General features: G+C 37.4%; 3 protein-coding genes across 8 annotated transcripts in view; 2 read left to right on the top strand and 1 right to left on the bottom strand.

Moving 5' to 3' along the window:
- The window catches only part of bach2a (BTB and CNC homology 1, basic leucine zipper transcription factor 2a), a 26,722-nt gene extending 10,335 nt beyond the window's left edge, over positions 1–16,387 (bottom strand). For 2 of the 4 annotated variants that reach the window (XM_056767449.1, XM_056767452.1), the window contains exons 1-2: positions 10,061–10,256; positions 949–1,205 (exon numbers count right to left, since the gene is read on the bottom strand). In XM_056767449.1, the coding sequence (XP_056623427.1) occupies positions 949–1,191 (243 nt within the window). In that variant the 5' untranslated portion in view covers positions 1,192–1,205; positions 10,061–10,256. Of the gene's footprint in view, positions 1–948; positions 1,206–10,060; positions 10,274–16,368 lie in introns of those variants that run through there. The other 2 variants (XM_056767451.1, XM_056767450.1) reach the window with 2 other exon arrangements.
- Positions 12,085–14,708, top strand: manea (mannosidase, endo-alpha). Its single transcript, XM_056767453.1, has 5 exons — positions 12,085–12,275; positions 12,550–13,189; positions 13,283–13,392; positions 13,480–13,556; positions 13,851–14,708. Exons 2-5 carry the CDS (start codon positions 12,679–12,681, stop codon positions 14,485–14,487), a joined length of 1,335 nt encoding a protein of 444 aa, XP_056623431.1. The 5' UTR covers positions 12,085–12,275; positions 12,550–12,678; the 3' UTR covers positions 14,488–14,708.
- fut9a (fucosyltransferase 9a) lies at positions 14,830–21,308 on the top strand. Of its 3 annotated transcripts, none has more exons than XM_056767454.1 (3): positions 14,830–15,412; positions 17,703–17,797; positions 17,933–21,308. In XM_056767454.1, exon 3 carries the CDS (start codon positions 17,941–17,943, stop codon positions 19,018–19,020), a length of 1,080 nt encoding a protein of 359 aa, XP_056623432.1. In that variant the 5' UTR covers positions 14,830–15,412; positions 17,703–17,797; positions 17,933–17,940; the 3' UTR covers positions 19,021–21,308. The 3 variants fall into 3 exon arrangements, with proteins under 3 accessions (XP_056623432.1, XP_056623434.1, XP_056623433.1); XM_056767456.1 differs by having other exon boundaries at positions 17,881–21,308; XM_056767455.1 differs by having other exon boundaries at positions 17,700–17,797.

The raw sequence follows: 21,308 nt of genomic DNA, 5'->3' as shown, positions 1-21,308 counted from the left end.
ACTGTAGCTATATTACAAATTTCAGCACACAAACTGATAATATTGTATGCTTTGAATGAATTCATAGCATAAATAAAAGCAAAAATGACAACACAGCTGGTACAGCATTGCGCAAGAAACCCCAAAATCATTGACTCAATTCTGCGAGAAAGTATAACCAGAATTTGGTAGATCCCAAAATGTATCGTTGAACTATTATGAATTTTAATGCTAATCTATTGCCCACCTCTCTAAAGCCCAAACTATCTCCCACCATTTGAGAATTACAGTAAACCATCAAAACCATGGAAACACAATTGTAACTGTGAAAATTATGTTGTGACTAAAGGCATCCAAAATAAATGTTGTATTTTAGAATACAGTCACCCTTTGCCTAGAATTTATTCGGAAAAATATTTTTAAGTAAAAAAGTTGTTTTCTAATGATAGAAATTATATGTTGAAACAATATTTTTGTCAATAAAAGTTTTTTAAAATATTAAAACATTTGCATTGAGATGATTTTTTTTTTAAATTGTGCGAAAAATTTGTGTCAAGTGATCCCAAACTTTTTACAGGTATTGTACGTTTAAAAGTTGTGTGTAGGTTGTGACAGTGAACAACATATTCAATCTAATTTGTTTATGTTTTTGATTTCTATTTCTTATATTTCTATTTCATAAAAGATATGCATTTACACATAAAACCATGTATACGTACAAAAATATATGCATGCTTCAAATTTATTTGATCTAATTGATTTTATTTTTATATTATATATTATATAAAGACGTGCAATTATACTTTATTTATTTTATTTTCAATTTCTTATTTCAATGAATTCAAATTGTTGCCAAAGTCAAAAAGTAATTCTGTTATATATATGCAATCTCTCTATACTGTTTAATTCTACCCATTATGGTTTTGGTCAAAATCAAGCTCCCAAAATCAAACTCATGCAGACACTCACCTTCTCTGGCAGACTGATGAGTGGCTCATGTTCTATTTGGCCCCTGAGCAGCAGAGAGAAATACTGGCTGCAGGCCGCAAGCACTGCCCGGTGGGCACGAATCTCCCTCCCCTCCACCAGTACGGTCACATCACACAAGACGTCCTGCTTCCTCTGTTCATTTAGGCACAGAAGGATGTTGGCACAATGCACTGTTGACTCATACACGTACATGGGAGCTTCAGGCTTCACCTCTGTAGACATTCCTTGCTGTGAGCCTGCAAACAAAGCGAGAACACATTTAACACATTAAAGCATAAATAATGATCAGGTAAGCAGCCAGGACAAGGGCCATTGCTTTGTTCTTTATTGTACCTCAGAGCTTGAATCAAACAACTTCACAGTGATTGCTTTAGAGTATTCACTATTTCAAGTGATCTGTTGCCTGTGTGATGAAATAAAAGAAGATATTTTGAGAAATGTCTAGGTGGTTTTGTTTCCATACAGTGGAAGTCAATGGGGGACAGTGTTGTTTGGTTACCAACGTTCTTCAAAATATATTTTGTGTTCTACAGAAGAAAGAAAATCATATAGGTTTAGAATGACATGAGGATGAATAAAATATAAAATAATAAAAAAAAATTGATGAACTATCCCTTTAAATCCCCAAATCCCAATGGATCTGCACAGTTGTCCCATATTCAATGTCAAAGGTGTTGTGAAAGCTAAATAAAATAACAATATCCTACTTATTTTAAACCAGTCTACAGAAGAACATGACTCGCTCTTCAGTAACTCGCACACAGACATACATCACAACACATTTGAGCATCCCGTCTGTGGCCGACTCTGCATCAGCGCATGAATCATTAACATGTTTCCGATTTAAGCACATGCAGACCCACGCGAACCGACGCAGACCGTCTGATAACAGCTGTCATTCCAATGGCCTACCCGCGCTAATGAGATATCACCGCCGTGCCAAATCATTCAGAGACGCTCTGAAACGAAGAAAATAAGCATCGTGCAAACACACACAGAAGGAATTACAGGGTGTTTCATCATCATCAACACACGATGCATGACAATGTTAGCAGCCAGGACCATAATACAGATGAGCGTTTTTACAATGAAACCTGAAGTATTGCATATTGTCAATCGGGCACAGTGAAATGAAATAATTCACCAGAAGACGGTTGTTGTGGAATAAATTAACGTCCACCAAAAACTAGGCTGTGGTTGTGTGATCTCAACAGAACGAGTATATTTAGCTTCTGGTCCTCCAGGACTGAATGAGAAATATAATTAGAAAACATTTTTAAAATGGCCACTATGTTGACCAGCTCGGAGATCTTTCTAATTTATGAAGCCCCAAATTCCCTGACCCAGATCTACAGCCATCACCAACTTGGTTTGATATTGTACTGTAATGTGTTCTTGTGGTTCAACTGGAAGCAAGAACAAGGTTAGATTCTAGCAAAAAATAAAATAAACGTAAAGATACATGCAAAATAAAGTCAATTTGGATAAGCATCTCACATCAACACTTGAAAAAGTGTTGAAAAGATACACGCTCATGAAAAAGAGAAATCGAATAATTGTGAGATTGTACAAACAAAAATATAATGGAACCAATTAATCCAAATTTAACACACAGAAAACTGAGAAAAACAATATATTGTATATTTGATGTTGAAATCAAACACAGTTACGTAAGATTAAGTTATAGAAAATCCACTAAATTGATGACAAACATTAAATTGATGACTGAGCACAAACTTGGTGACCTCGTTTTCCACATGATCGCCAAGACATTCATTAAAAAAGTACATATAACTCAAAGCCTCCTTACTTGAGGGGGCAATAGGGCCGTTATGACCACCAAGAGAAGACCGGCCTAATTTCATACTGACCTGATTAAAACACCGGTCCTTTCAGTTACGACCCCTAAAAACCTTTCTGAGAATAATAAGAGTATATTGTCTTTTAAAAATAGCTTATGCGAATTAACATGCTGAACAAAAGAAAAACTTGATCAATTACCAGCAGTTAGAATTAAAGAGACAGTTCACACAAAAAAATTCTGTCATCATCTACACACCCTTGAGTTGTTCCAAAGATATTTGGAAGAATGCTTGTTACCTAACAATTATTGGCCACCATTGACTACCATAGTAGGAGAAATTACAACGGTAGTAAAAAGTGCTCCAGAACTGTTTGCTTTTATACATTCTTCAAAATATCTTCTTTTGCCTTCAACAGAACAAAGAAATTAATCAAGCAATGTTTCCTACTACGGAAGTCAATGGTGGCCAAGAACTGTTTGATTAGAAGCATTCTTTCAAATGTCTTTCTCTGTGTTCATCAGAACTTTACCTTTTAGGTGAACTTTACCTTCAGATTACAGATGCTTTTAAAAATACAGACAAACACAGACAAATAGCCAGTGAAATATTTCAGAGTAGTAAAAAAACTAAAAATTGTTATATCTAATTTTCAGAGATTTCTCATGACCTAGACATGAACTCTGTCTATCCGACCCTCTCGAGGTAGGAACATTTTATGAATGAACATATTCTCATTAAATATACAGTATGCCATTTCTAGATCCATGAGCTCATGCTATTGTTGCGATCATAGCAGAATGCTTTTAAAAACAGTCCTGAAGCTTTCAAACAACCAGAGAGGTAACACACCTCCGATAAGAGCTCATCTTGGAGGGATTTTCCAGGAGGAAACTCAACAATGACATCATTATTTTCAACAATGAACTTTTGTGCTGAAAATAAGGTTAGCTGTCTCTGTTTCAGAGGGTCGCTGACATGTTCACAAGCCAGCATAAAGGAAGTGAACAAATAATTTTGAGAGCTCTTTGAAAAATGCAAGACATTTTTTGATACTCCGTGGGAAATTTCCCAAAATGCACTTATGAGTGCATTCATACAGCCGCCCATCTCGAGTTCTCAATGTAACACAGACACAAAATTCTTTAGTGTAGCCTTTTTGAAATAAATGCATGACAATTTCGTTATTTAATGTTATTAAAGATGCACTCATTTCAACATAATGCTAGTCAATACGATAGTCAGATTTAAATGAGTGCACATAGACACCTTGCAGCATAAATGAAGAATAAAATGTGTTTGATGGCATAGCAGAATCGTAATCTAAAGGGATCCTGGTCTTGTTGGTAGCCGAACAACAGTGGTACCCCTTCACTTCTATTGTATGGACATTGGACACCAATGGAACCAATGCAGGTCAATGGGTACTATCGTTGTTCGGTTACAAATATTCTTCAAAATATATAATGATGACAGAATTTCCATTTTTAGGTGATCCCTTTAACATTCAATCTGTTCTAGATAAACAAGTGAAACACGGCTCATATAGGGCATTCCTAAGAAGGCTTTTCAGTGCAAAGATAGATGGTGACTCCATGCCAGAGTATTTTGGGCACCGGCTGCTGAAACATAGCTTGAATGAATCATGATTTCCCAGACCGAAGTGAGAAGTGACTCATAACTGTCTTTAATATGGGCTACAGTGACACAGAAACACAGCAAGCCCTCTATAAATACACACAGATGCTTGCAGCGTAGTTGATAAACATATCAGTACAAGCAGTGTGGAATAAAATCAGCAGATGTTCAAGGGAAATACATATTCATTTTTCGACTAAAGCGAAAAGCCACCGAAGGCTGAGCCTTTACGGTGATTTTACCCTAAGTGAAGTGGTTAAGAAAGTCAGTTTTCATGTTGGATTTTTAAACACGCCAAGATTTTCAGATCTTATCTGCATTACAAACAAGCAAAGCAACACAACAGAATTCAACGCTGATCAACAAGTTGCCTTGACCGGAAGTGCACTTCACAGTTTGCACTTTGTGAATTACAACCAGAGCATTCTAGCTTTGTCGCGTCACTCTCTTGTAGTGTGGATGGGCCGTCACCATCACCAAGGTCTGGACATGCCATCAAAACAGATGGTTATTGAGGCCAGCATGTGAGGGAGAGACAGACTGATGGTGTTAAGCCAGCAGGTCGAACCTCATTTTTACACTACTGTAAAATTTCAAGGTTCTCTCCCCATTCCGGGATGAAAAACTCAGACGTGCATTACAGGCTCAAATATTTCAGATAGAACCATTAACCTAAGAATCACTGAAACGCTTTGAAGATTTAATTTGACTGGGATCTCATTAACTTGTCGTAAAACTGCAAAGTTAAGGGATGCAAACAGACTGAAATGTCTGAACGCGTAATAAAATTTCATCATTCTTAACTCATGCACCATTTAAATATTTGTGTTTATGTAAAGACAACTAGGACATTTACGAAGATGTATTGCGGCAACTACATTTGCATATGCGCATTTAGCAGATGGTTCTATCCAAAGCGACTTACATTGCATTATCCTATACTTTTATACATAGGTATGTGCAACCCCCTGGGTTCGAACTCACAACCTTTCAATGCTCTTACCACCGAGCTACGGGAACGCTAACTATAAAAAAAAATCAAAAAGGCTTCACCAGATTTACATCATCATTTGTTCAAATTATAAATCATATTTGACCAAAATGCAATCAAAAATCTTGTCAGGCAATGTAAAAGTTGCACTTGGTTAAGACCAACTTGATAAATATAGCAAGCTTGAAAGAAAATATATGCTTAAGTAAGTTCCCAGAAAACTGAGAACACAATGACATTTTGGACCACCACCCTGAAGATGAGATGAAGTTCACTGTTGTTGTTTCAATAGATCTTTCCCAAAATAAGCGCAGGTATTTTAATCCACTGGGAATGACCTTTCCGTCCCATCACTCCATTTTCTAGGCTGTCGTCCGTTCCTCTCTTATTACAGAACAGCCACTGACATCACATCTCGCCCGAGGGAAGTTTGCTCATTCTGAGAGCGGACTATAACCAGAACGATCGCTTTAAGTAAGTCAAAGAATAACCGGGCATCCGAAGGGTGGTAACTAAAATCTTCAGTGAAGTTCAGAATCCTTCAGGTTAAATTACTCTTATTAACAGGACAGCTCCGGTCCGAAACTAAACCACTGCACAACACCAGTCATTAAGTATATTTACATGACGGGCCGGGTATTTCTTTTTTTATAGAAAAGCAAGAATTTTAAGTATGAATATAGTCACGACTAAAGGGATTAAAGGGCCTAACAGTATATTCATAACATACTGTAGCACAGCCCTGTAGCTTGAATGAACTATAGGCTACTACACAAAGAAGATGACATTACATATTCCCCCCCCTTTCATTCAGCTGTATTATTCAGCCTCACCAAAAAGATGCTGTTAAGTGAACCTCTCGGTGACATAAAGCATAACCCAAAAGTTGATCTCACTTTCACTACAGTGCTGTATTATCATGTAAATGCAACCCACATTTAATACCGAAACCCTTGTGTGTGTTTCCTGCTTACCACGCAGCTGGTTTCCTGCGTTCATATTCTGTGCTGATTTGACTGTGTCACTTTTACCGAAGTCAGCTGATCGTGACCTACTTCAAAAAGAGGATAAGAAAAAACGCTTCTCTCATCTTTTCGCACAAGTCGATGGTTCTGGTAAAATAAAAGAAGTGCCGTGCTAAGCATCATAATACCTTCATTTAAAGAACTCATAGATAAGAGAACAGGATAGGGATGTTGTTGGCAATTCTTGTGCACTGTTTCGGTGTGAATGTGTCTTGAGGTTAAGGATTGAATTTAGTGGTTGAAGCAGGCCGGCACAACTAGGGGTCAAAGAATCATTTCTGGTTGGGGGGGGATATACAATTCATTGCATGCATAATAAAAAAAAATATACTGTGATTAATTTGAAGGAATCATTATTAAATAGATAATACAAACAAGTATTTAGTAGGTATTACATTTTGTATATTTTAATTGTCAGCTGGATATTTTTGGATGGGCACAAGAAAAATAGGGCCCCCCAGACACGCCCCTGGGTTGAAGCAACGATGACTGAGATATATGCACTGCTATCAACACATTGCAAGATATACTGTAAAAACGGTCATGGGAGTCTTGTGGTGGCTTCACACCAAACGCGAACAATTGCGTTCCACGCTCTTTTTTACTTGCAGGAAAAATGAGCTATTTTCGATCTGACACGAGTTTGCATCTATATGCGTCTTTACATTAACTTTGTATCTAATTTACTCGTGTAAAACGCTTAATTCACGTTTGGTGTGAACCCAGTGTTAGACACTGTCAAATTACTTGAATTCTTTGAAATGCATTTCTCATTTCCATCCAAAATATTGTAGGGATACTACATAGCAATTTAAGTAATTAATAGAATTGAAAGGTAACAACAAAATTTGGATTGTTAGTTCTTTTAACAGGCATCTCCTCGAACCAGGTCAATCTTTTAGACTAACAACTCTAGCTGTCCAGCAGGAAGTGAATCATTGCTTAGTGGGTTCACCAAGTCCATACAGTTAATAAATGACAGCTCTGGCCAAGTGCATTCCAGCTGTTTCTCTTACCTTTGGTCCATCTGAGGACATTAGATGCTAAAGAGAAATGAGCAAAGCTAACATAACTAGGGATGCACCGATATGCACATTTTGTCCGATAACGATAAACGATAAATCTTGAACATTGGAAGCCGATATATTGGCCGATATACAGAGCCTAAATATTCATTTAACATTTTCTGAGACTGAACGTTCTATTTGTCCCCTGAAAATCATGTACCAAGCCTTCTTTACACTTATCAAAGATTCTTTGACTTTAACACTTTTCTGGTTTACCGTTCATTTAATGATCAAATTACATGTTCTTCCATAGCAACCCAGAAAGGTGTTTTTAATAGCCACAAGTCTAACGGGTCTCATGACAGAAAGCATTCTTACAGCTGTCGGCTTTAAACTATATGTTTATGCTCCTACAATTCACATATTCATAAATATCTACATACTACATCAACAATATTTGGCTAATAGCAGTAAGGGAATGATCATGACAGAAAGACAGTTCTGTAATGGATTTTAACTGTGAGAAGCTGAAGTAAATTAACCAGAATTTTTATTCAGAATTCATCGGCTATAACCTATCGGCCTAAAAGTTGTTATTGGCCGATACAGATCACATTAAAAAATGACCATTTATCAGCGGATACCAATATGAGTGATAATTTATCGTGCATCCCTAAACGTAACCTTTGATTTGATGATGAAAAATGCATACAATTACACAACGCACATAAAGGTTATCTCAAATAAGGTAAAGTGCGCTATTTAATTTCTAAGCAACCAGACTTACTGTTGTACCTGACGGATGATAAAATGTACCAACAAATCCCATATAAATTTACTGAAGACTCAAACTATAGAGAGCCAAGCAAAGAGATTGGCCTCTTTGACTTGGACCAATAAGCAACCACAAGAACAAACTAGAAATCACAGAGCAGCAACACGGTAAAAACAACTTGTAACAGCAACTGCATAGCAACACCTTGGCAATGACTCACGTTTTCATGGGAGACCCAAACCTATACAATTCTAGTAGAACATCTACTCTCTCAATCACTTTTGGGTATGACTATTTTGTCTAAAAGTAACAACTGAGATTCTAATGGTGCTTTCTGCCTCCCACGTAAAACAGTGCAGCCCCCTCAATATCACTCATGAGTCCTGACTACTACTACAGAAGCATTGCAAGCCAATGAAGAAACCTGTCTAATGTTGCAAGCAGAAGACAAGGAACATCTGTCACTTCAACCGGTGATAAGTGTCAAACCCACAACTGCTGACAAAACACACAAATGTAAACAGGTGCTTCATCGGAAAAACAAACTAAATGAATAAGGAAACGTCTCTGCACAGTCAATAGAGAAGACTAGTCATTGATTTCAATCTGTTATGTCAGACTGCAGGAATTCTTGCACAGGTTATTACCACAGTAAGGTCACAGCTCTAAATAAAGAGCTGCATCAGACATTCGTGAGAAAAAAATGAGAGCTCTCCTTTGCTACGCAAAATGAAAAGCTAAAATGTGATAAATCCATCCACAATAAATCTCAATACTAAGAATCATAATTTAAATGTCAACAAAAAAAAGCACAGGAAATGAGCTACTCTATATGCTGAGCCACAGAAGACCTGTGAACATCTCTTCTCACAGGATGTAAACCACAACACCCATATTAACCGTATCCTATCCACTATCTGCTCAAAATCAAAAACACACCAGATTTTGGCCTTTGTGGGACTAGAAATTTTGCATTATACATTGTAATGCAAAAGAGAATGAAACATGACACAATGGTTGGTTATACTGTAAAAATATGTAAAGATATAGCTCTGTTTCAGACCAATTCGAAAAGCAACCCAAGACAATGCCCCAATTAAGATACAAAGGCCGACAATAAAGATCTAAAAGCCATCAAGCAATGCATTGTCATGCTACTTTCATTTCAACACACTGATGTAATTTCACTTTATTTTTAACGTTCGTTTCGACACTATCTAACCTAATTTGCTCAGAGCGCAGTGAAACAACTACCAGAAATGCTGACTAACATAAGGATTGCATTACGGATGAATAAGCGTGAACTAACGTATAAATACGATTAAAAAACATAGAAAATGTACATTAAATACAGCCTTGCTGATCAACATCAGTTCACTTTGTAATGTTTTGTATTATACCAACAATACATTGAGTTAATAGAGAGCGAGACAGATGGGGGATAAATGAATAAATGCATTTAAAAAAATAATTAAAAAATCATGTGACCTGTTTTAATGCATCTTTAATGCACTGATTTCTATTTATATATGTACAAAACCAAATACACAATAGTGCACTAAACATTTACTGCTGAATCACTGTTTCCTTTTGTCTCAAGAGTGCATCTGGTTCATCCCATAACTGTACCTGCTGCTGCCACCCACTAGTGACTGAATGCAGCACGAAGACCCAAAAATGTCAGTGCACTGCAGCTCTATTGACTGTGGACCCATAAGCGTTGACGTGAGATTTCAGACAGAGCCCTCATCTTTTAAAGGAACGAATGGCCGTACCCAAAACAGTCCGTTAGAACAAAACATACACAAACTGTAATAATAAAGCAATGTACCGCCGGCAGCTGTGTCACTCACCTAAAGTTTCACTTGTTCCTGCACGAAGGTATTCAGAGAGACGATTTCACATGGTGCCCACGCTCGACAGGACGCTCTATAACAACTGGACCGTGCACGGTTATATATTCGTTTTCTTACCGTTATAATCGAGTTCAATCTCTGTCTGCGTTGGGTTGCACGCTGAACCGCGCGCCTCTGCTTCGCTCTTTGCTGATGGTGGGATTTCCAGCACGCGCCTCCTCTAAATTGCTACATTGTTGACATTGGGGCGATGACGTCATGGCGATGCGCCCATAGTAAAGTGAAGAAAAAAACAGAACGAGCAGTGCAGGACTTCCACTCTTTGTGAATTTCACATCTTAGCACCTGTTAATTACCCACGCACTGTGGATATGAATATAACGCATTTGGCGTGTTATTGATTTCATAAAAAAATGTTTGCACGGATTTATTTCAGCATTGATTTTAAATCTCTCAAGAAATTATAATAGAAGTTTAGAGAAATGGACACATTACGATTCTTCATCCATAATTCATTAAAGTTCTGTCTTTATACAGGTTTTATAATACTTAGTATTTTATTAGTATCTAGACAATCGAACTGATCTAGACCACGGTTAAATTCCGTAGAAATGTGTCTTATTGTGACTCAGAATGTAAATGTTTTTAATTTTAACTTTCAATCACAATGTCTGTTTTTGTCATTATTTATTTGTTGTTTTAAAATCTAATAAAAAAATTTTATAATAAGGGATATTACACAGTGACCTAGGTTACCTCTATTGATGAAATGCAAGGACAATTCAAATCTGTTGTATATATTTGAGTTAGGCCAGCACACATTTAAGTAAGCATAACAGCACTTAATCTCACTGTACCCCAAAGGAACTGGCAAGCAATTATATGAATTATCAGGTTGTCGCAGACAGCTCAGGCTTCTCCTTTGATTCTGGTCCATACGAGCCATAATTTCACTGTTAGGTTTAAAAATATCCGTGACTGATTCTCAAAGGCGCAGAATGGCACTGACTTCAAAGTACTCTTTATCTCACAAAATGAATACCTTAAAATGCAAAAAATGCATCGGTTATGCATCCACTTCACACAGCATCAGTGGAACCTGTCACAGTGTGCTTGGTGCACTTTGGAAAGGATTACTTCCAGTATTGCATGAGCTATTGAAGTCATTTCAAACACAAGGGTTTGTTTGTCATTTGCAAAGGCGCACAGTGTTAACAACAATGGGGTGTTTGTGACAGTTATTATTTATTTATTTTCTTTCCCTTATTGTTTCCCTGTTATTTTAAATAATATGCTTTTTACTTTATGATATACTATTCATGAGTCTACTATTTGTCTGTATTAAATATGGGGGTCGATGTATCCAAGTATCCTGTAGACAGAAAAGGTTGTATTGGGATGTAAATGTACATTATGAATATATCATGTCCATCATATACTTAATCAGAAAAAACCACATCATTGCTTATGATCACCGCTTAACACTGATTTGTAGTCACCACGTTAAGTAATGCGAACACTGCCCTCTAGCGGATGTGATGTAAATTACTTCAACATTTTGAAACCCTTACTGTAGGGATAAAATAATAGTAATAAATATGAAACAATGTAATAGACGATGACGTGATCATACGTAATAAAATAAGAAATTCATTTAGTAAAATTGAAAGTTTGAAAAAATGAATCTAAAAAAACTACCCAGAGATCGTAAACAAAACGTTTCTTTGCTATCATCCTGTTACGTTAGACGCAGAATTTATGTGAAGTGGAAATAGACAAGTCGTCTTAAGCATAACTTATTTAGCTTCCATTTTAAGGACATTTCTGAAAACGCAAGACAGGTGACAGCTGTCACAGCGATCATGTCACGCTGGTTTACGAATTCTATTACGGCGAGGGGTAGCTCGTGAACGTAAATAAGGACACGTGACCGGCTGCTTACTGCGCGCCATACCGTGAGCTTGGCCTACGCAATAGTAGGATTCGTAATGTCCCTCCAGTCCAGTAGACAGCGGTAAAACTCGCGCACTGTTTATATTACAGTTTACTCCGATCAGACAGCACTGAAGAAAAACTACTCTCGTCTCGAGACTTCCGCATGAGTTAAATGCAGTATTTAATTCACGAGGTGTCAGATGTAACAGAGCATTCGTACAATATACAGAAAATGCGTCTTCGATGACCACATGATGGTTGTCGTTCTTCAACAAAGGTATGATGTTGACTTTGTAACATTTCCGTATCAGCTGTTTAGTAAATTACATGGTAATTATTTGTATTGTACGACTTTTATGTTCCGTATTCAGCTTTGCAAATGTATGCGCCCTTGAAACGTATCCATGTTGTGTCCTTTCTACTAAAAGGGGATGATTTGTGTAGGCAAAGGAGTTAATCATTTGTATAGCCAAAGCCAACCAGGTGCCTTGATAAAACACCACCTCTTGCGTACTTCAACTAGAGATTTGGGTTTTTTATGTTTTTGACAGGTGTACATGCATTCCAGAGGAAAATAATAATGATTATGAAGAAAACACCTTGAGGAATTGGAAAAAAACCTTGTTCTGTCATTGGCTGACATCGTATGGTGGAATGAACATTGACCGAACTCCAGGGTAATGGCAAGGTTTAGACGAAAGTCATGTTGTGTAATAATCGCTTTAGCCTTGGTTGTATTTATTATACCGGTCATTCTAAAGTCTCTAAGTCCTGAGGATAACAGTTTTGGCAGCCAGTTTGCATTTAGACTTCTTCCATCCTCAAGAGATGTGGAAGAAGACACCAGAGATCCTGTATCAAGTAAAGCATCGTGGACACTGAAGTTGATCGGTGCAAAGAAATCTGATAGCCCAGAGATCAAGATGCAAGATCTCCCTGAACCGAATTATAATGTGCATGCGTTTTACTATGCATGGTACGGTAACCCTCAGTTTGATGGAAAATACGTTCACTGGGATCATCTTATCTTACCACACTGGGACCCCAAAGTGGCTTTATCGTATCCCACCGGAAGACACGAGCCTCCTGATGACATTGGGACAAATTTCTACCCTGCGCTGGGACCGTACAGCTCCAAAGATCCATCTGTTTTAGAGGAACACATGCAACAACTATGCACAGCTGGTGTTGGTAAGAAGTCTGCTTGAATTGGGTATTATGTTTGTATTAAGCCATCTTTATCTAACTACCGAATATGCTTTTCCATAATTTTGGTTATTTTAGGTGTTCTTGCACTTTCATGGTATCCAGCTAATATGAAGGATGACAATGGTGAAGAAATTGACAACCTGGTGCCTTTGATTCTAAATGCAGCGGATAAATATAAGTTGAAGGTATTGTAAGAGATACAGGTTGAGATTTAATTTTTAGTCTTTTCTTTTGTATCATATCAAACTTATCTGTTTTTGTGTCCTTTACAGGTTGTTTTTCATATTGAGCCATACAAAAATCGCGATGATGCAAACATGCACGAAAACATTAAATATATTGTGGACAGGTAAGTGTGGTTGTTATTGATGTTTAATGATGTCCAAACTGTAATGAACTGTTTATTTTTATCATAAAAGGAAAAGGCAGGAGAATAAAACTCCTATAGCCATCTTTCTATTGGTTAATTAATGAAATGTGATTGTTCAACGTTTTTTAAGGAGAAAACTTCGCCTATACATAATTGGAAAGCCCTGAACATAATTTTCACAGCTTTTGCACAGAGACAGTTTGTGAGTGTTATTCTATTGTAAGATGTGTGTGTCTGCTTTTCAAAAGGAAAAAAAACATTTATATCTTACAGGTATGGAAGCCATCCTGCTTTTTACAGATACAAAACAAACACAGGCAAGTTTCTTCCATTGTACTACATATATGACTCCTACTTGCAAAGTCCACAAGTTTGGTCACAGCTGCTGAAGTCGAATGGTAAACACACGATCAGGAACACGCCATACGATGGCATCTTCATTGCTCTTCTTGTGGAGGAGAGGCATAAGGAAAATGTACTGAATGGCGGATTTGACGGACTCTACACGTATTTCGCCACCAATGGCTTTACTTACGGTTCCTCGCATCACAACTGGAGATCCATGAAAACCTTCTGCGATAACAATGACTTGATGTTCATACCAAGTGTGGGGCCTGGTTACATTGACACTAGTATTAGGCCTTGGAACTCCCAGAATACAAGGAACCGCATCAATGGGAAATATTATGAGACCTCTTTTAATGCAGCACTGGGTGCCCGGCCACAGATAATCTCTATAACGTCTTTCAACGAATGGCATGAAGGGACACAAATTGAAAGAGCCGTCCCAAAGACATGGAGAAAAACTGTGTACCTCGACTACCTTCCTCACAAATCAACAGTTTATTTAGAGATAACAAACAAATGGGCCAGAAAATTCAGTGAGGAGCTAAAGAAATGGTCGGAGTAAAACGTTTTCCATTTTTTGTGACTCCCAACAATGAAAATTGATTTTCAGTTTGATTTATTGGAGTTGTGTGGGTATGTTAAACTTGTTTTACACTTTTATCCCAGTGTATCGAAACTTAACTCATTACACTGAAGATCAATGAAATTCCACCTGAAGCTGTAAATATGATGTATGAAGCCTCAAGTTGCACTAAAATTGTATTAATAAATAATATAATTGATTGCTTGTTTTTGCTCAATTAAAACTAAGAATGCATTAATACATTAATATTCATATGTTAAGATCGTTGTTATAACTGTTCTTCACATCATCACATTATAAATAATTTCAAAACTTGTCTACATAATGCTTTCTGACATCAAGGCATGGGCTGCAAAGCAGTGTGTTCAACCTGAATTGGTGAACAAAGGAATAATCCTTTAGATTCGCCTACATGCATAATCCAGTCTAACGCCACATATACATATTTCGCATCATTGCTTTTTACGCATTTTTATATTTGCGTATATTAAGTGCACACACGCGCACACTAAATCCATGTGTATACATGCGTATGAACCGCACTGGTAAGGTAACCGGGCACATGTCGGGAGGGGGCGGGGGACATTATTCTACATCGCATCACACGGCGTTACATGGCCGTCTTTTCCAGCGACGCACTTGCTCATAATTCCTGTTATTTCTGTATAGGCTCTTGCATGTTTTGACTTGCAGGCACAGATTTCGGTCTGTCATCATTGTGGACACACTGCAACATGCACTGATGCGCGGGGGAAGGCTATGGGTTCAGGTGCATCCTGGTCCTGGCGAATTATTTATCAAATATTACCATCATCGGAGGTATTTCTGCACCGCAGAGATATGTGGAAGCTATAAATGAAGAGCACGATGTGGCTTTTCCTCAAGAATGATTTCTTATGGAGAGGTGAGCTAAAGGATTTATTGAAATATAGATTACCTGTATGTTTTGCATATGTTGCGACACTGAGTGTATCGTGCACGCACTGCATGCCGCGTCGTTTTTTCATTCATCTCTTGACGGATTTTGAGTTGCAACAATTAAACATGGCACGAGCGCAGGGACGTTTATTCTCCCCGGAATGCTGCATGCGTCCTTTTGGAGACAATGCGGTTTTGCTTAAAATAGAAGACGCAGGCGAGATGTAGAGAGTGTGTGATATTTAAGCGCAGAGCTGGGGGTATGGCCATATTTCACGTAGAAAAATGTAAAATGTGACAATCTGTCTTAAGATGACCTTCATCACTGGTGAAAGCAAACCTCACCTTGCGTGATAGCTCATCCATCTATCTTCTTACGAGCCAGAGAGAATACGCTTTCTGATCTTTATTCATTAACATGTTAAAAAATATATACGGAATTGCTACGTTTATTCGTATAGCTGACTACACCCTCGTGCATTTAGATCTCAAATAAATTTGCTGTCATGTTTTGCATCTTTTATTTTTCTTGACGTCTTCCATCTATCTTTTTACGCTGCAGCCAACAGCCAGACACGCAACTCAAAAGTGCCCCAAAATACATCACAATACAGTTAAAACAAAATGCTTTCCTTCCTGAGTTTTGAGGATTATTGTGTAAAATGCTAAAACAAACAATAAAACACCTCGTATGTGTACGTGGATCAATGGCAAATGTTAATGCTCCTTTCGCCACAAAGCATACCAGGCAGCATGTAAACCCCCACCTAAACATTATAATTATAGGGGACAAATAGGTGTTAAAACAGGTGTTAGGTGGGAAACATGTCCCAAATATATAGTGCCGAGAGCCCCCTACGGGAGCAGGACTAAAATACGTGAAATTATAAGAATCAAAACTATTTTTAATTTATAGGAAATGTCATTTTCATGATACTTTACCTCAGGTAATCACACGCGCTCCGTCAGTCCTTGCTTGCACAAAATTCGCGCGCTTCTACAATTTAAAAGTCAACGGTCAGTTTTATAAACTATAGCAAAACCTGAACCCGATTTTCAGTAGAGCAAAATCGATAAAATACATATCTGTAGTTGTACTCTCTGTCTATTTATGTTGCAGTGCTTAAAGGGCTGCAGAAAAATGCGTAATTTAAGATGCTTAGAGCTTACAAGCAAATCACATAGTTTTTTAAACATGTTTTATTTTATCACAGATTTTCTCTCGCTGTAAATTGGCCTTCAGGTTCAATAATCTTCTTATATCCTGAAGATGGCAGTGTTTCCATACATACGCTTTACCATCAAACATTGTTCTTCTGTATAAGAGTATATTTTAAGGACCTGGGGCCGGATTCACAAAACATTCTTAAGCAGAAAATTATTCTTAACTGCCATGTTTTCTCTTAAATTCTAATTTAAGAGAAAAGTTAAGAATTTTAAGTTATGTATGACCGAAAAAACTCCTTAAGACCGTCCTTAATTTTTTATTCAAGATTGATTTTAGAAAAAATTAGGAAGAATCCAAATTCTCGAAAAAAGCTGTCGTAAATATAACCTTTAAAATCTTAAATCTCAAAAGGTAAAATGTTTAATACGTGTATTTTGTTGTTTCACATGTGACGTGTATTGTATTGAGCCAGAATCATAATTTTGACGTTCACTTCCCATTAAGGAATATTGATTTTGATATAATAAGGTCTAGCTCACTTTAGCGTTCATTATTATAGTGCTTTTTACATTATTCTGGGACAAAGTGACTCGAAAGAGAGGGTCACAAGTCTTATGTCGAAGTAACAGTTTTAAATATAATAATTATATTTTTTAACGCTTGCTTACATAGGCTATTAGCTAACATGCGATCGTAAATGGCGTTTAACACATCACATGCTAATATATATGTAGGCTATAAGAACGCGATGTACTTGTTACAAACATTAAGTTTATTGTGTAGATAAACATATACATTAACCACACGAGCAAGCGAGTTAAATCATATTATTTGATTCTTACGACAAAAATTAAGATGTTCCTAAGAAAATATTTGAGAATGTTCTAAGAAATGTTTGAGAATTGCACATAGGAACATATCATTTCTATAATTTATCATTCCTATAATTTATCTTACGAAAGTTCTTATATTTTGTCTTAAAACGTTTTTGTGAATCTGGCCCCTGGCATCAAAATGCTTATATATAGAACATCTTATATTTAATTGTGATGTTTAAGTGATCTATTGAATCTTTTGTGTTTTTCCTCATGGAAACCTTGATAAGAAGACCTATGATTGTAGGACTGACATTCTTGTAGTAACAAAAAGAAGAACCTGCAACGTACCATCATTTTATTGTCTGGATATAAGCAAATCTGTCAGGTAAAATATCAAGACGATTTACATTAGTCCATATTAAGAAATTGCTATAATGCATCCTCTTTCATCTGATGATTTTGTTTTAGTGATGTTAAAGGACCCATCCTTTTTCTCTTTCTCTTCATATCCTAATTGAAGGCCAGATTATGCCATCTTCAACAATTTACAGAATCCTACGACCCCTCCTGCTTGGTACCTTTTTACTGGGATGCTTTGTGACTTTGTTTTTAATGTACATCAAACCATCCACAAGCTGGTTGTCAGGCCCCGTTGAGTCAGAAACATCCACAGCCAAAGTGAAAAGTCTCCTTACCAACAGAAGTGAACAAAACCAGACTACAGTCTTAGTCTGGCTTTGGCCTTTCGGAGAAACCTACGATCTGAATGTCTGCAGTTCTTTGTTCAGCATCGATGGCTGCTTCATCACCGCCGACCGAAACCTTTACAACAAATCTGACGCTGTCGTCATACATCACAGGGACATCAGCAGCGACCTGTCCAACATGCCCCCTGTGTACCGGCCTACTTTGCAAAGATGGATTTGGATGAACTTTGAGTCGCCGTCACATTCATCTCAGTTACCTGGTATTGAAAACCTCTTTAATTTAACTCTTAATTATCGGCAGGATGCTGATATACAATTGCATTATGGATCGATTGTCGCAGCACAAGGAGAGGAGGACTTTGTACCACCGAGCAAGAACAAGCTTATCTGTTGGATAGTCAGCAACTGGAACCCAGATCACGTAAGGGTAAAATACTACAATGAACTATACAAACACATTGAGGTTCATGCATACGGACAAGCATTCGGTGAGTACATTTCCGACCAGGACTATTTCCCGACAATTGCGAGCTGTAAATTTTACTTGGCATTCGAGAACTCTATTCACAAAGACTACATCACCGAGAAATTGTACAACCCTCTTTCCGTTGGAACGGTACCTGTTGTGCTTGGACCCCCGAGAGAGAACTATCAGAACTTTGTACAGGGAAATGCTTTCATTCACATCGATGACTTCCCCTCGGCGAAGGAGCTGGCTGAATATCTTCTGTTCCTTGACAAAAACGAAGAGCTTTACCTGAAGTACTTTGACTGGCGCAAACATTTTAAAGTGAAAAAGGCCTACTTTTGGGCAGAACATACATGTCTCGCTTGTGACTACGTCAGAAGGCACAATGAATACAAGACAATTAACAATCTTGACAAATGGTATTGGGTATAATTCACACCCAAATCTCTGCTAAAGTAGAACGACAGAAAAAACATCATGTAACTTCATTTAAATGAAAAAATATTTTTGTAAACGCCCCAAATTAGTTGTTCATTTTTTTTGCACTTGGTTTTGTTTATACAAAGATGACTTATGCATTTAAAGTTCATAAAAATCATTGTTTTTTTTATTCAGCATTTTATTTGATCTGAATTTGAGAAAAAATTACCAAAATGCATTTAAATTCAATCCTATAAATTTAAACCCGTTTTCTCGGTACTTTAAACTGGAAGTACAAATGAGAAATTTTTTATTTAATGAGAACAGAGCACTTTCTAAAAACAGATATTTATGCTTTATTTATACCATCGGTTAGTGTCTACATGTTAGTGATAGAATCATCTATGCAGTGTTTACAAATCTTATGTTGTGAAATATGTTGTACTGTGAATGTAAAGTGTATAGTACGTGTTTTTAGAAGACATGCCTTCCATTTTCATGGTTTTGTATGGATGTTTTTCGCAATCATGAAGCGCTCATATTTTTGATTATGACATCACAGTGATCAACGTAATGTAACGCTGTCATCACATTTGCTACTGAAAAACAAATATGCCAGCAGTGGGTCGTTGCTGATAATATTTCACTGTACTAGGTTGCTGTTCATTAGCTTACATGGCTTGGATATGTGTCAAGGTACTGTAAGGTATGTTTTTTAAATGTCATGTTACTTTGTTAACAGACAGATACATGTATTTAATGTGAATTTCGAGGAATGGTGGACATACAGTAGACCTTCTTCCAAATGTTGCCAAATGATTAGGCTCCCATGTTTGAGACAAAGTTAGTTGTAATGTGAAGGGCAAAATGACAAGAAATGAAACGGTGCCATCTTGTGTTTGTCAGAAAGCAATGCTCACCTTTCAGATGCAAGTTTAAAAGACTTGTTTGCTGACATGGGTTTCTAGGATCTCTGATCTTTTACTCTGGGATTTACACATCCACCTTTCTCAGATCTGCTTTCATTTCACAGTGAAAGACTGTTTGTGCTTAAGTAAATAAATAAGAGAGTTTTAGTATATTGACTACTAAGAGGACAACATGCTAGACTGTGTTTTGCATCGTTGATACTCTTTACATTCACGCATTTGGCAGATGCTTTTATCCAAAGCGACTTACGACTCGCATCATCCTATTCCTATTTCAGTATCTGCAATCCCTGGGATGGAACCCATGATCTTGGCGTTGCTAGCGCCATGCGCTAACCACTCAGCTTCAGGAAAGCTGTATGGTCATGCACAATGAATCAATAATATTTGGAGCTGATGTTTGTTTAAGGTCATTTACAGGTCCAATTACTCATAAGCACACAACACAGTTGTTGTTTTGTCTCTGTCCTTCTGCGCATTTGAACACTTTCTCCATGAATCATCATCCGTGGCGAAATACACAATGCTTGTGTTTTTTTACTTTTGTATTAATAAGGGACCATCAGATGATTTAACAATGTCGTTAATGCATTATCTGTGTATTGCTCAAAATGTTCAAACACTGTTTAATTTGCCGGACCTTTATATGAACTGTGGAAAAGATGTGGTCGTGCACACCACACATCTCAGATCATTGTTTGTTTGATGATAATCGGTTTGCTGTGAACGTTCTTTATGCATTGTAAATAGCCGTATTGTTGGATGATCTCTTACCCGTAGGGTATGCCGTGGGGACGATGCACGGAAATGAGCGGAGTAAAGTGGGTGCTCAGCCTTTGCACCATGGAAGAAAAGACAAAAGACAAGTCCGGAGACAAAGACAGCTGTGTTAGGGGGAAAGGCCGGTTTCTGTCGACCGATAACATGTCAGATGGACTCGAATCAAAGAGGTTTTCGAAAAAAAGACCTGTGAACTAGGTTGTTGTAAGTGGATCTGAGATTGCTCATTTGCTTACTGACATGTATTGTTTTGTCCTCTCTCTTTCTATTTTTCCTGTGTACAAATGTTTGCTGTGAGCTCTTGGTACCCTTTAAAACAGTCTTTGCATTATGAGTGTGTTAGTGGTGTCTGACTCACAGCTCCTGCTGACTCATACATGTAGGCTGGTGTCGCCAACATGGAGTACAATATCTCCTCTATGCATTATGGACTCAAATGCAAAATGACCCACATTCCTGTTGTGCTGAGGAACTCGAGGGTGTATAGAACTGTTCATTGCAAATGTTAATTGCCAAAATTTTGTTATTTGCCAAATGAGTTACTGTAGATGTCTGTAAGTGAAATAAGGAGACAAAAATAAAATGACATTC

Source organism: Triplophysa dalaica, chromosome 15 (assembly GCF_015846415.1).
Source record: "Triplophysa dalaica isolate WHDGS20190420 chromosome 15, ASM1584641v1, whole genome shotgun sequence".
NCBI classification, from domain to species: Eukaryota; Metazoa; Chordata; class Actinopteri; order Cypriniformes; family Nemacheilidae; genus Triplophysa; species Triplophysa dalaica.
Note: the sequence above shows the minus strand (reverse complement) of the source record. Positions and strands in the feature narration are given on the sequence as shown.

Bases quoted from the DNA above. Each gene is read 5' to 3' on its own strand.
- manea (XM_056767453.1), top strand. From the start codon at position 12,679: ATGGCAAGGTTTAGACGAAAGTCATGTTGTGTAATAATCGCTTTAGCC. The intron at 13,190-13,282 runs GTAAGAAGTCTG...TGGTTATTTTAG, and splicing joins ACTATGCACAGCTGGTGTTG to GTGTTCTTGCACTTTCATGG. The intron at 13,393-13,479 runs GTATTGTAAGAG...TGTCCTTTACAG, and splicing joins CGGATAAATATAAGTTGAAG to GTTGTTTTTCATATTGAGCC.
- fut9a (XM_056767454.1), top strand. From the start codon at position 17,941: ATGCCATCTTCAACAATTTACAGAATCCTACGACCCCTCCTGCTTGGT.